General features: G+C 30.5%; 1 protein-coding gene across 2 annotated transcripts in view; it reads right to left on the bottom strand.

The window, feature by feature from the left end:
• The window catches only part of LOC106461566 (exportin-2-like), a 61,129-nt gene that overhangs the window by 22,941 nt on the left and 24,615 nt on the right, over positions 1 to 13,573 (bottom strand). For both annotated transcript variants that reach the window (XM_013921415.2, XM_013921423.2), the window contains exons 12-16: positions 13,183 to 13,292; positions 7,417 to 7,509; positions 5,642 to 5,726; positions 4,538 to 4,599; positions 1,202 to 1,338 (exon numbers count right to left, since the gene is read on the bottom strand). In XM_013921415.2, the coding sequence (XP_013776869.1) occupies positions 1,202 to 1,338; positions 4,538 to 4,599; positions 5,642 to 5,726; positions 7,417 to 7,509; positions 13,183 to 13,292 (487 nt within the window). The remainder of the gene's footprint in view (positions 1 to 1,201; positions 1,339 to 4,537; positions 4,600 to 5,641; positions 5,727 to 7,416; positions 7,510 to 13,182; positions 13,293 to 13,573) is intronic.

Raw genomic sequence — 13,573 nt, 5'->3', positions numbered from 1 at the left:
AAACAAATCTTTAGTAAAAATACTTCATTAAAAAAAATCTAATTTTTTGTGCACAAAAGACTTGTGATGTTTACTAAAAGTCTAACAAATTTTGTGAAGATACACATACTGCATTAAAAGTTATAGTATGAATCTTTAACATTTGCAAATGTGTATGTGAAATCGTGTATTTTATACTAAGCCCGTTGCGAAAGGGTCTTCATGAGGCTGACTTAATAATGAAAAACTTGATTCATTCTTGCCACTGATTACCCATCTCATCTCAACTTTTGTGAAAATCACTAAAATTAGCAGCAATATGACTGATTTTTTATACTTTTCATGTTTTTTACAAGTATCAATGATCCACAAATTCATGAATGGGGAGTAAGAATTGAATATGTTTAGTGTAACAACATTAAACATGACCATGACTGTTTCAGTGTGGGAAGGTATCAACACGAATGTACTTCATATCTTATTGTACTATTCAGTGCACCTATACTGGCCAACAGTGTGTATATATATATATATAGACATGATATAAGACTAATTGTACGACCTTCCACATATGTAATTTAACTAATTTTTGTCCTAATACAGGATAATCCTATGCATAGTATTATACTGCCAAAATCATGATGAATTATGTTCAATATGAAAGTACAGAGATAGTGGTTCAGCCAGAAATAACTTTGACATTGAATACACAATACCTTAATTCACCACATAGTGTCAGAGAGCTAGAAGTTGAACTGACTGAGGAATGGGACATGCTTCTCATAATTTCTGCCAACTCAATAAAAGTGTGCCTTTTAAATGCAGAGATTGTATCAATATCAGGGAGACACACACACTCATTAATAATTATCTCTTTTTTTGTCAAATGCAACTCTTTCAGACAAGTTGATTCAATCAGATCCTAATTCTGACCACTTTCAACTTAAGGAAATGTTTCATACATTGTCACCAGCAAAATACTGTCAATGAAACAATCATTAACTGTATTCGGTGTATAAATGGTGTTTCCCTTCAAATACTTTAACAGATTTTTTATGCGAGGAAAAAAATTACATCAGTAATAATTTTTTATTTTTAACACTGTTAAGAAAAATATATTTAACATAAAACCAATTCTTAAGTAATCAAAATAGTTTATTCTGACAATTTGATATCAATAAAAAATAATCCTTACAAAACTTGACTTAGTTTTTTTAAGTACCTAGGTTTTCCAGATCTGTCACGAAGAGTGAAAATGCGTTCTAAGGCATGGGCCGCATAAGTGTGAACTACATGACTGGAAGAAGTGAGTAACATTACTAGACGAGGCACACATGCAAGAACTACTTCTCGTGGAAGCTATAAATAGATTTAAGAACATTATTATTCATGTACTACCATCATTTTCTGGAAGTAATTAAAAACATTTTTTAATTCATAACTAAGTACATCCTTTTACACTAAAAGAACATTCTAATAATGATTGTAAACAATTCCTTAACACAATGCTAATATCTAAACATTTTAATACAATTGTTTTATTTCAAAAAAGCTACTTTTTTAAAAGGAAAAAGGGCAATTTTCTAGACACAAAATTTTCCCCTTTCAACTCTAATCAACATTAAGTAAAATAAAAAAATGCTTAAATGTGGAAATTAATAAATAAATCTGTGTTGATGAAGAGCACATTATAATTAAAAAACAACAACATAAAATTGAACTGTATTTCTAAAAGTAATCCTAAGAACCAAAGAGTGAAATCAAAGGAGAATATGTCAACTATGTCAGCCATAACCAGTGTCAATGGGGCTTTTCAACCAATACCAGGTTTTATAAGGCAACTGGGATACAAAAGACATAGCAGTGGTCTAGGTGCTATTACATCAATATATACACATCATAAATTGTTTTTATGAGCAATGACTGTTATGGTGTGAAACAGGACAATTAATGACACAACATTACTATTTTCTTAAATACTGATCATTTATATACAAACATACATTGTTTTTCAAGGCCAATAGATAGCCGAGCCTCTCATGATCAAGCAATAAAACCTAACTCGCACAAAGTAGTAATGTCCTATTAGATTCTAGCTTCAGTAATACTATAAATGCTGCTGATTTATTAAACAATTGTTAGAATACACAACAATAAATTAATTGAATTGCAATGGATATAGAAAATAATTTACATTTGTGAACTCGAAGACCTTTTCATTTATATTGGGAGTACCTATAGAAAAGTGATATGAAATAAACTGTATTCAAAACAGTTAAAACAGCTTTTTTTCTTGCATTTTTATCATTAGTGTTTACTTGGTGCATCATGACTTTTGGATGGCATATAAAGATTCCTAATAACTTCGGTGACACTATAATATCATGACTTTTGGATGGCATGTGAAGATTCCTAATAACTTCGGTGACACTATAATATCATGACTTTTGGATGGCATATGAAGATTCCTAATAACTTCCGTGACACTATAATTTCTCCACTCTGTAATTCAAAAAACAAAAATAAATAAATTTTGCAAGATTATGTTTACATAATTTTAACTTAATTCTGTGTTATAAACATTTAACAGAGAACTTAGAAACACATTCATACATATTTATTACTGCTTCCTCTGCACGATATTCCTCCAGAGAGGCTCAAAAACATGTAACAATAATGTTTCCTTTTCCAACTCCATTTTCTGTTTTTAATTTAATTTATATTTAGAATTTAATAGTTAAATTTTTTTCCTCTAGTTTTTGTTTCATTAACACATTTATTCAGTCATTTTGAACTATACAAGAAACTCCGGATTGAAGATATTCTTTTTTTTATTTTAAACAACTGTTTAAGTGGCAAATGATAATATTTTTAATTGAATATTACAGGATTAATTAAAGCTAAAATTAGCTTTAGAGTTTTCTGATGTTTGAGCTTCTTCATGAAAGAGAAAGTAACAGTTTTACTGTTATTAAGGATATTTACAAGCAATGACATATATTTTGTTGTCTTTCAAAATTTGTAGTGCATACTGGAGGGATTAACACATTTTGATAAAAACTTTAGAAAAAAAAAACGACCTTTAAACTCCAGATAATTAAAAAAGAACTTTTATTTTAACCAATGTTTTGCTTTTGCATTGTTTTCTGGGCTAGTACATAAAACTGTTTGATATTAAAATATTCATTAAATTATAAAACCACCTGCAAAGTTCTATTTATCGAGTCTGCTGTAATGTGCCTCGAACAACGTATAGAATATTATTATTATTTCATTATTGTTCTAATATTATATTCTAGTTATGATACTAACTATATAGCTATACTAACATATGAGGTACATTACTTATACAAAATATAAAAATAAATATAAAGAGAATTATAAAATGTTTCATGATTAGCTACAAAAACAAATAGATGGAAAATAGAGGCTTCAAAGAAACAAAAATTTAAAGTTGAAAGGGTACAAAGTTTACTAGTAGTGCTAAAAACAAATTGTAAGATTGTGTGTTATGCCAGAGTACACAAGTGTTAAACAAAAAGTAATAGTGTCAAGTGTACTGGCATGATGTTGTTTTTTTTTTAATGGCAGTTCAGTTACACTGACTGTTTAATGACTAAATCTGTTAATGATTTTTGGAATATAATATCACACACATACTGTTCCAAAATATGCAAACTTCTCAAACTCTGGTATGAGAAAAAAAAAATACTACTTTAGTGTCATACAAACTGAGACATAATTTCTCACTTTCTGTGTTGAAGCTCTAATTTCATACTATGCAACTCTATGCCACTTGAAATACAAACATTTATGGATTAATCTCAAATTTTCTGCTGTTTCTCTTTCTGACTACCATTTAGAAACAAATTATCTGACGATTTTTACCCAAGAAGTAAACTTAATATTATTATTGTGCATATGAAAATATTACATCCTTAAACCTTTATGTTGCTTTTATTTGTGTTTTGATATTCAACTCTTTCTGTTATTTTAAAATTTAAATCACTAGAAAGTTTGTTTATCTTACTTAATTTCATGTAAAGCAACTTCAGGGCTATCTGCATTTCCCATTCTTCAATTAGAGGTGACAAACTAGAGGGAACGCATACAGTCAACAACACCCATTGCTGACCTTTGGGCTATTCTTTTACCAACAAATACCAAGTGCAATTGACCATCACATTATAATGCCTCCTACAGTTGAAAGGGTTAGCATGTTTGGTTCAATGATTTTAACTTACAACCCACATATTATGAGTCAAGTGCCCTAATCAACAGAGATCTGAATAAATTTTTCTCATCTGCAAATGAGTTACCATAAAGCTAGTTTGGCACAAACAAGTTCTGGTTTTATCTATTCTGAAAGTGATGATTTATGTTTCCAATAAGTTTAACACCATTTACGTATTTCAAGATATTAAACCACTATAGAAAACAACACTGACTGATACAACATGAACACTCGTAGAAAGATAACAACAATACGTTGTTCACCATTTCAAAACAAAAAACAAAACAAATATAACAAAGTACTATAATCTTTACAATTTCTTACCTGACTCCTGAATATCATGACATACTTTATTGCATCAGCTTTGAGAACTGGGAATTCGTTCACTTTGAAAACAACAAAAAAAAAAACTTGTACTTTATGTTGAATACACAAGTATTAAGATAATGTTAACCAAACAACCCATGTTTGCAATAAAAAACTAGTATGTACATCATAATTACAGTTATATCAATTTTTCAATTATTTTGTTGAAATCAATAAAAATATATTAAATGTTAGTGTTAACAGAGTTTAACAAATGAAAAATGAACTGTAAAATTCATCCACAAATACTACCAACATAGGGATTATACACTCCATTTCATGAAACATGCTTTTTAATATTTATACCATTTCAATAATTTGTATGTATCTCATCATTTGCATATAATTTAACTTTTAACAGATGACTTTAAGACAGATATAAAATATTATTATTCTTCACTGGAAGAAACTGTAAAAATAAGCCATCAGTGACCACTGTTTGGTTTGAATTTGACCTCTAAACTTCATAAATCAATAGAATTCTTTCTTATCAACAAAATGTAGTGACCCGTGAAGTTTGATTAAAATCTGTTTAGAACTTTAGATGTTGCATGGAAAGTTGATGTATGTGCTGATGAACAATGTTATTGCTATAACCCCCTGAATGTTTTTTGATCAGAGGGGATAAAAACTGTATTTCTGAAGTGCAAGATGTTAAAAGAATGAAAATTGGAAAACCTTTAACTGAAATGGAACAGGGGTGAATTAATGTAGGGTACAGAAAATCTTCAAACATTAAAAACTTTACATGAGGTACTTAGTTATATAATACTGTTTGAAGTTTCTACTGCATAATGAGTTTTCTGTTGAATTTGTTTCTCCAGAAAAAAGATAGAACACAAACTAAAATCTTTTAGAAAGATGGATGCAAAATGATAATCTTATTACTTTTCAACTTCTTGCACAGTATTAATAGAAAATTTCAAACTAATTTGATATATATACATTTTTTAAGTTTTAGATTTTTTACCCATGTAAATGTACACGCTTGGCTTTCTTCAACATGTAAGTGGAAATATTATGTACTATGTCTGATCTGCCCAAATCTCAATATAAACTCACCATTTGGACTTTCTAAGTCTGGACTGATATATTCCCGAAAAAAGTCAGAAATGTTTACAAGTTCACTGGTTTGAGTAATGCCATGCTAGAAAATATTAATGATAAACCAATATCAAAATCGAGTATTAATTAACACAATAATGCTAAGATTTTAATACTTTTCCACTAGAACATTAATAACCTCGAAACAAATTTTCTGTCGCAATAAAAAAAATGTTTATTTCACAGACAAAACAAGGATGAAGCTGCTGTTAATATGTTACATTTCTGGCAGAGAAAGTGTTTTCACAATCACATGAAACAAATGGAATGGAACAGTCTCTAACTTGAACATCTGTGTTCAAATAATGACAGAAATACAAAAAGTAATATTTTACCATCATGATTTAAATTTTATTATACTGCAAATTTTTAGTTTTTAATTGGAAACAAATAATCCTTCAAACTTTACTTTGTTAACAGTGATGTTTTATATCTTTGCAAACAATTTCTTGAATAATCACTTATCATCTTCATACTTTCCCAGGCTTTCCATCACTTTATGTAAAATAATAAAGTTTGGTGTGCTGTTTATACTTGAGCTACACTGTTTGTAACACAAAACTAAACAAATTAGAAAGAAAAATCTTCCTTCTATGATGTAAAAAAGTAACATATGCTATGACATATATACAAAATAAACTAGCTTGCAGGAGTTCCTTTCATCATAGTCACATTACTTTCCCAAACATTTTAACATTCAATTAGACATTACTTATTTAAAACTTTGTCTTTTATCTGATTCTCCTCCACTCTAAATGTCCTCTTTACAAGCTACATGAACAATTCTCATTAATATACTAAAATAACATGTTATGTCCAGAAAAGGATTGCACTGATGGGACAAAAAATGTATCATTGTGTATACTCCTAATGAATTTAACCTTGACAACTCCTCTTGACCCTGTTAGTGTCTGGCTCAGGCAATCTAGATACAGTATTGCAGAGATTACAATAACTTTCTTTAATACAAATGGAGAAAATCAGATACCTGGGAAATCTATAATTAGCTCAAGGTTTATTAAAAAGCAGTGGACAAAATTTTTTGTAATCAGCATAAAAGAAAGGAATAATAAAGATTTAACACAGATAAATGGGAGTCATTCTGGTGTAAGTGTGACTGAATATTATCTTACATGAAATGAGCTTACATACACACAAAGACAATAGTGGAAATGATAAAAAGCAACTAAATCATGCCACAGTTTTTTTAACAACAATTTAACAATCATTATTATCTATGGAAATTGCCAGTTTAAAAAAAAACTTTTAGTTCATAGTTCCATCATATCTTGACCAATTTTAGATCTAATTACAGTCTTGGACTCAGGAGATCAAACCCTTTCAACTGATGTATTTGATCACACACAAGGTCTCATAGATTAATTTACCCTAATCCTGCTTCAAAGAATTTAAATCTGAGGGTAGGCTGGTAGAGATCCTCATCAGTAATAAAATCGAATCGGGTCAACTAGCACCACACACACTGATGCACAAAAATAGAGTTAATTAAATAGGAGAAAAAATATCTCATAGAACAACTTACTCTAATCCTGCCTAAAAGAATTAAGCGCCGTGGCTCTTGAGAAATCCCCCTTGTTTTATTGAAATATTAGTTTCTTCTAAGCTATCACTGATGTTCATCTTTTTTATACTTTTCATTAAATAAACATAACCATCCTAAATAATACATATATGACCTTTTACTGTTTGGTGAAAGCATGATCTTCACTTACTTTTACTGTTTGTCCTTTAGCAGCCATGGATGTGACTAGATAAATTGCTGCATCTTTATTCTTCCAATGGCTAGAAGGATCTTTTGCATAAGTCTAAAGAATAAGCAATATGTACATATAAAGTTACCAGTGGATGAAAAAGTAGAAATAAGCAAAAACATTTTGAGGCATTGTGAATACAAGACTAAATGGATTAAGAAAAATAAGACTTAAGTACAGATAAAGAAATAAACTCTTTATTGTTTTCAGCATTTATTTAGATGTGTTCTTCTTGTAATTTTTCTGAGCATATCCAAAAAGTTTTTAAAATTTTTTTTCCATATAGACAAACAAGAAAAAATGTCAAAAAATTTGTTTTTATGCCAACAAAATTTGGTAAAAGGAAATGTGTCATAGGAAACATTAAATAATATTTGGAGATGAACAAGTCTGAAAATATTATATTTCTATTGGGACTCTTGTCAAAATGAATCTGGATGTAATGAACAAACTAGATACTGTATGTAAGAAAACACAGATATATGTATGTTTCAAAATGTAGAAGTTTTTAACTTTGAATTATGTGTTGGTTAAGGTTTCAACCAATCTGTAGGTTAGACTCAATGGACTGACAACTCTAGAAAAAATACCACAAACTGTCAGTCATAAACAAATCCTTAAAGTTAATGTTCAGTATATATAACCCCCCTACATAACTTCTAAAAATTAATAGTTATGAAGTTACACTAATTCATGAAAACAAATAGACAATATATTGAGTACACAAGAAAAATCTTGCACAAATAACAAATACAGATGAATCACTTTAAAAGTAGAAGAAATATAACTTAAAATATACGAGTCTTAAAGTTTACATTATTGAATGAAACACCAAAAGAAAAACATGCTGTCGAATTATTAAAGAACAAGTTGTTCTAACCCATTCATGATGTAAGTAGATAGAGATTTTCGTGAATGTTATTTGAACTAAAATAATGGTTTCCTAATATTGTATTTTATATAGGCCAAATAAAGTTAAGTGGCCCTAATGATAACAGTAGTTAACTTTTATCAGTACAGGGAGTCCCCGTTATACGTCGTGATGCATTTCTGGAAAGTGAGACATACTTCTGAAATGCCATTAAGCAATACAATCTTTACATGTATTATGGGGGGGGTATTCCTAAAAAGTTTGGTCTATTCTTGAGTAACTTTTCTAAAGGGTGTAAAATGGCTTTTTTAACTACAGTTTAGCATTCTGAGTACTGGCCTTAATCTTGTCAGCATTTGTATGAATCATCCTCACTGTGGTAGGAGTGAGGCAGGCCTAGAGCACTGGCAATGTCAACAACAAGTTCACCTGTCTCAAAGTGTTGTAAAATCTCCAGTTTAGTGCCAAAGTTAATTGTTTTCCTGGGCTACTTGGCAAGGGGCACTTTACTATCACTAGGCAACTGCTTTGGAGATATGTTGGAAGAGTAGAAACAAGGCTTTTCTGCAGCAGAAAAAACAACGTGCTCAGACAATGGCACATGAATACAAAGTGTTTACATCCTCCACCATCTTGACACGGCAATGTTGCTTCACACACATATTAGTAGTACAGTACTGTACATTAACTGGTGAACACTGACAATGTTCTAATTAACACTAGTAATGAAACAAGGTTTACTATTGGTAGTAATTAGTAAACACTACAACTGAAAAGTAATCAATGACTTTGGAATGCTCTAGTAATGAAACAAGGGAACATTGTTTGATACATGGGTAGTAATTGGTGAATCTCTAGTAACAAAATGACACAGGTTGATGCAACCTATAATGGGGACCCAGTGTACTTTCTATATTTCTGATAAAAAAGTTGTGCTAAAACTTGTGAAAAAACATGCATTTATTAAGAGCTTATAGATATCCCTTTCAGTGAATTCTGTGAAGAACAAAATATCATTAATTTTTTTTATCTAATCATACAACTGTGTTGTTGTGCTTTATTTTGGTGTTTTTTGAATATATTTTTTTATTTCAGTGTTGATATGTGCAAGACAAAGTGGGAAACCATTAAACTTTCTATGGGAGTAACAGTAAAAAACTGCAATACATTCTGAATAATTATATCTAAAGAAGACTTACGTTTAAGCCAACATTCTGAGTTAGAATCATGAAACCTTGAATCAAGAAGCAGTGGTGACAAAACAACAAAACAAACAAGGCCGACAATTTATGAAAAATCACAACTGGACAAAAATATAACACAGATACACTAAACAGCTAAGCGCAGGTGATTTAGGCACATACATTTTTTTAGGATGAACATATACATTTTCCAGGATATACAGGGGGGATTCACAAACTTCCAGTACATAATAAATTTTTCAATTTTATTTTAAATTCAATATCTTTGAGTTGGATTTCCAAGAGAACAAAAGAAAGAAAGAAAAAAAAGGGACAGATATGTAACAACAAGACACAAGGATGAAAATCAAACATTACAGTCTTTATCTTGGCAATGCCTGATTTCTAAGGGGCCATTAGAGATGCTCTAAGTATGCCCATTTCAAAGCAACAATCAAATCAAGATAACATGCATAATAAAAAGGTAAATATGAAAATTAAATTAGTTAACAAAAACTAATAAACTTAAATAAATGATAATTTTCTAATATATATGGAATTGTTCTATATAGTTAATATTAAACATAGCAAGTAAGAGCTTAAACTACTGGGAGGTAAAAGTAATTGTGGTCAGTACACTAAAGTGGTTTAATACTACCTTAAACAACTAAGAAATTAAAATGTAGATGTTCAAGTTTGAAAAAGCCATGATATTCTATAAAGCCTTTACACTCATAATTGATAGCAAGAAGAATGCCGAATTTTTCACAAAATTGAATGAATTTGATGTTAACAATGCAGTAGAAGAAACATCATTTTAAAAAAAATGAGAGTGAGTTCATAAACTCTTGTAATGTTGAACAAATTTTACTGATCTAATAAGATGTAAATAGTAAACATTGTGGCATACCTTATTTATAATAAAGTTGTTTTCTGAAATGGAAAACTTACAACTTCAAATATATATACAAGTGTCTATTTTATTGAAAAGAATGATGGTTTATTTAACTCAGATAATGTGCTTTGCTTGTGATGAAAGAGCTTTTTTTCCAGCATAGCCACCAACCTTATACTGCTAGGCTTGGGTGAACCACCAAGAGTGTTTTTGACAACCCAACCTTGAGTGTTATCCCTACATGGCAGGTGACATACTGACAGCAGTAATCATCTCATGTGTGAGATGCATGTGAAAACTGGAATATTTAGGGGTATAAAATAATCTAGACACCCAAACAAAGATAGTGAGCTTTCTGACAACATTCATACCTTCAAGCACACCTCTCTACCATCAAACGATGTCAAGGCAAAACCTTCTGCAAAAACTGTACAGAACAGAGCCTGTGCTCTATACAGGCAATCAGTTGCCAAAGCAAAGGACAGGAAATGGAATGAACTGCACAGCAAAGCCAATCTCAGAGTCACTTCATTCTGATGCTTCAACAAACTTATAGCTGACACAGGAATGAAATAACTTAGTGATGATAGTACCCCCACTCCATACAGATGAAGAAAAAAGCATGGCCTTCTTATACAGATACATTGACCAAGATGATTCCAAGAGAGGGTCAAGTTACAGCAGTCTCTATCTGAGTTACAACTACATGCAGATGATTAAGACATCCTTAGTTGGGTGAAGTGTAAGAATTTCCACTATAAAGAAGCTTAAAGAGGTTCTAACAAAGCTGAAATTTAAAGCAAGATGCAATTATCCTTTAGTGGGGTGAGCAAATGGTGCAATTCTTCTAACATCACAGCCATGTTCTGCACATTACATTAAACAACGGACAAGCTGATGAAGATAAGCCATCACCATCTGTTGCATATACTGTCATTTCTCTGGAAAAAACACAGAAGTACCTAGGGGGTAAACTCTGACAGACAACTCAACTTCACCAACCACATTAATACCATGATAACCCGAGCTACCAAAGGCATCAATGCACTAAAGATGCAGAATCCCAAGCATCCTCCATCTTGAAACTGGATATTTTCATAGGCAAAGAAGGAACTGCCCACTTCTATGCAGTCAACATCTACAATTGAATTACAGCAGCTGACAAGGAATTAAAGCTTTCTTGGTCACAAGAAAATTAAAGAAAAAAAAAATCTCTGGTCCACTACAAAATGCATGTGAAAAAAACTATTAAGAGATCTGGAAAGCACAGCAATATTTGATTCACAAATCTAGAAAATGGGGTACTACTCTGAACTTGAAAACTGCCTGAAGACTGTGTAACCTTGTACAAGAGCATTATACAGAAACTATATTCTGACTCCTAAAGTGCATCATTGTAACCAATTCAGAATAACAAGAGCTGGAAGTGAATCTCAAGAAGCAGGATGAACAATCACTAATAAGAGTTTAAGAACCCCCCCCAAAAAAAATACATATCTAAAGGTCTGATAGTTAGCCAGACACAGATATGGTAAAACTGCCATACCTGCATAAAAACTGGGTATCAAACACATGTTAACCAATCGAGTGAATGTTCAACACGATTTAAAATGGGATTCTATTTCAGTTGAAACCTCAAAAATGAATTTGGTGGAGTTAATGGGACAACTTCCAAAGGTATAAAACCATTACTGTGAACCTCAAAAGATGGAATGAGACACGTCAGTCAGTTTAAATTAATAAAAACATATTAATAAATGTAATTTAAGAATTTGAGAGAACAAAAACAAAAATCAAACTTATAAAGACAAAGTAATATGAAAAATAAAAATTAAGAAGTTATCCCAAAGTATAACTCCCAATCCTACAGAAGGTACCAAAACCACTAATTTACTTCTTTTTCATCAATAATGGGTATAAAAACATTTAAGTAATTTCATGGCTAGGAATATTTAATCTGCTAATAAAACTTAACACAATTAACTATTGTTTCAGCACTGAAAAATAATAAAAACTAGTGATAAGAAATCCATCAGTAGACTGTTTAGCTAGAAGAGTACACTGTTTAACAAAGTTTAAACAAAAATTTTTTACAAACAAAAAATCTTATAACACACCAAATTAGTATGTTCTTAACAAAGAAAATTAATATCAAATTTCAAGTAATTTTCAGCCTGAATTAAAACACTGCCACATTGGACTGACCTAATCTAACTGGATAAACAACTGCCATTAAAATCAGATTTTTTTAAATTTATTAGATAAATACTAATATATATATATATATACTAAGACAACCTTTACAGATCCAAAAATAAAAACCTGACTTTATTTCTTGACTTTTTTAAAAACCAAAAGTACTTATAATCTTCACACATAAAAAAACGTTTTTACAACTAATCCTAATTATTACATCACCTTCAGTAAACATCAAAGCTAACCACTATGTGAAATTTTATGACTCTCAAATAATTCCATATCTAACATATAAAATCAATCTTAGAGTATTTAATCTTTACATCTCTAATTTTTGTGATTGGCATGGTGAATTACTTAGAACTATGAAGAATTTAAATAAATTTGCTAATTTTTTTCTTCTAATACGGATGACTGTGCAAAGGTCATTCTACAATTCTTCCCATCAAGCACATTTACGTCAAAATGAAAGTTTTGAAGGTAAGTAAAAACTATTTCACTATTTTTGGTTCATTGATACATTTATATTGATTCTAATTTCTGCTATAGCAGGAAAGAAACAAACTACAAACACACAAACGTACCTGTAGCATTGCTGTGATGTACTGAGAAAATACTTGTGTTATCTGAGCTTCAAAAAATCTGGCTAATTCTTTCACTAACTCACAAGCTGCTCTTCGCCTTGTGTCAACATCTGAAGAGAAACGAGAGTACATTGGATATTTACATCAAACTTTTCTCTTTTCTCATGTAATGAAACTGCCCTCATAACACTAGAGAAAGTACACAGTAATTATGTCAATCACACACAAAAAAATGAAGTGGTTTGGTTACATTTTACAAATTGACTATCATTGCATAAATGTTGATATTTCAAACAATTAATTATACTAACTGTTTCAACGAGACAATTTTCTAACTTCTACAGGCAGTCATTGGTTCCTATTACATCATCAAGATTTACTAGTTCAAGAA

This window comes from Limulus polyphemus, unplaced genomic scaffold (genome assembly GCF_000517525.1).
Source record: "Limulus polyphemus unplaced genomic scaffold, Limulus_polyphemus-2.1.2 Scaffold39, whole genome shotgun sequence".
Taxonomy (NCBI): domain Eukaryota; kingdom Metazoa; phylum Arthropoda; class Merostomata; order Xiphosura; family Limulidae; genus Limulus; species Limulus polyphemus.
The sequence above is the reverse complement of the archived record's forward strand: the minus strand, read 5'-3'. Positions and strand labels throughout refer to the sequence as shown.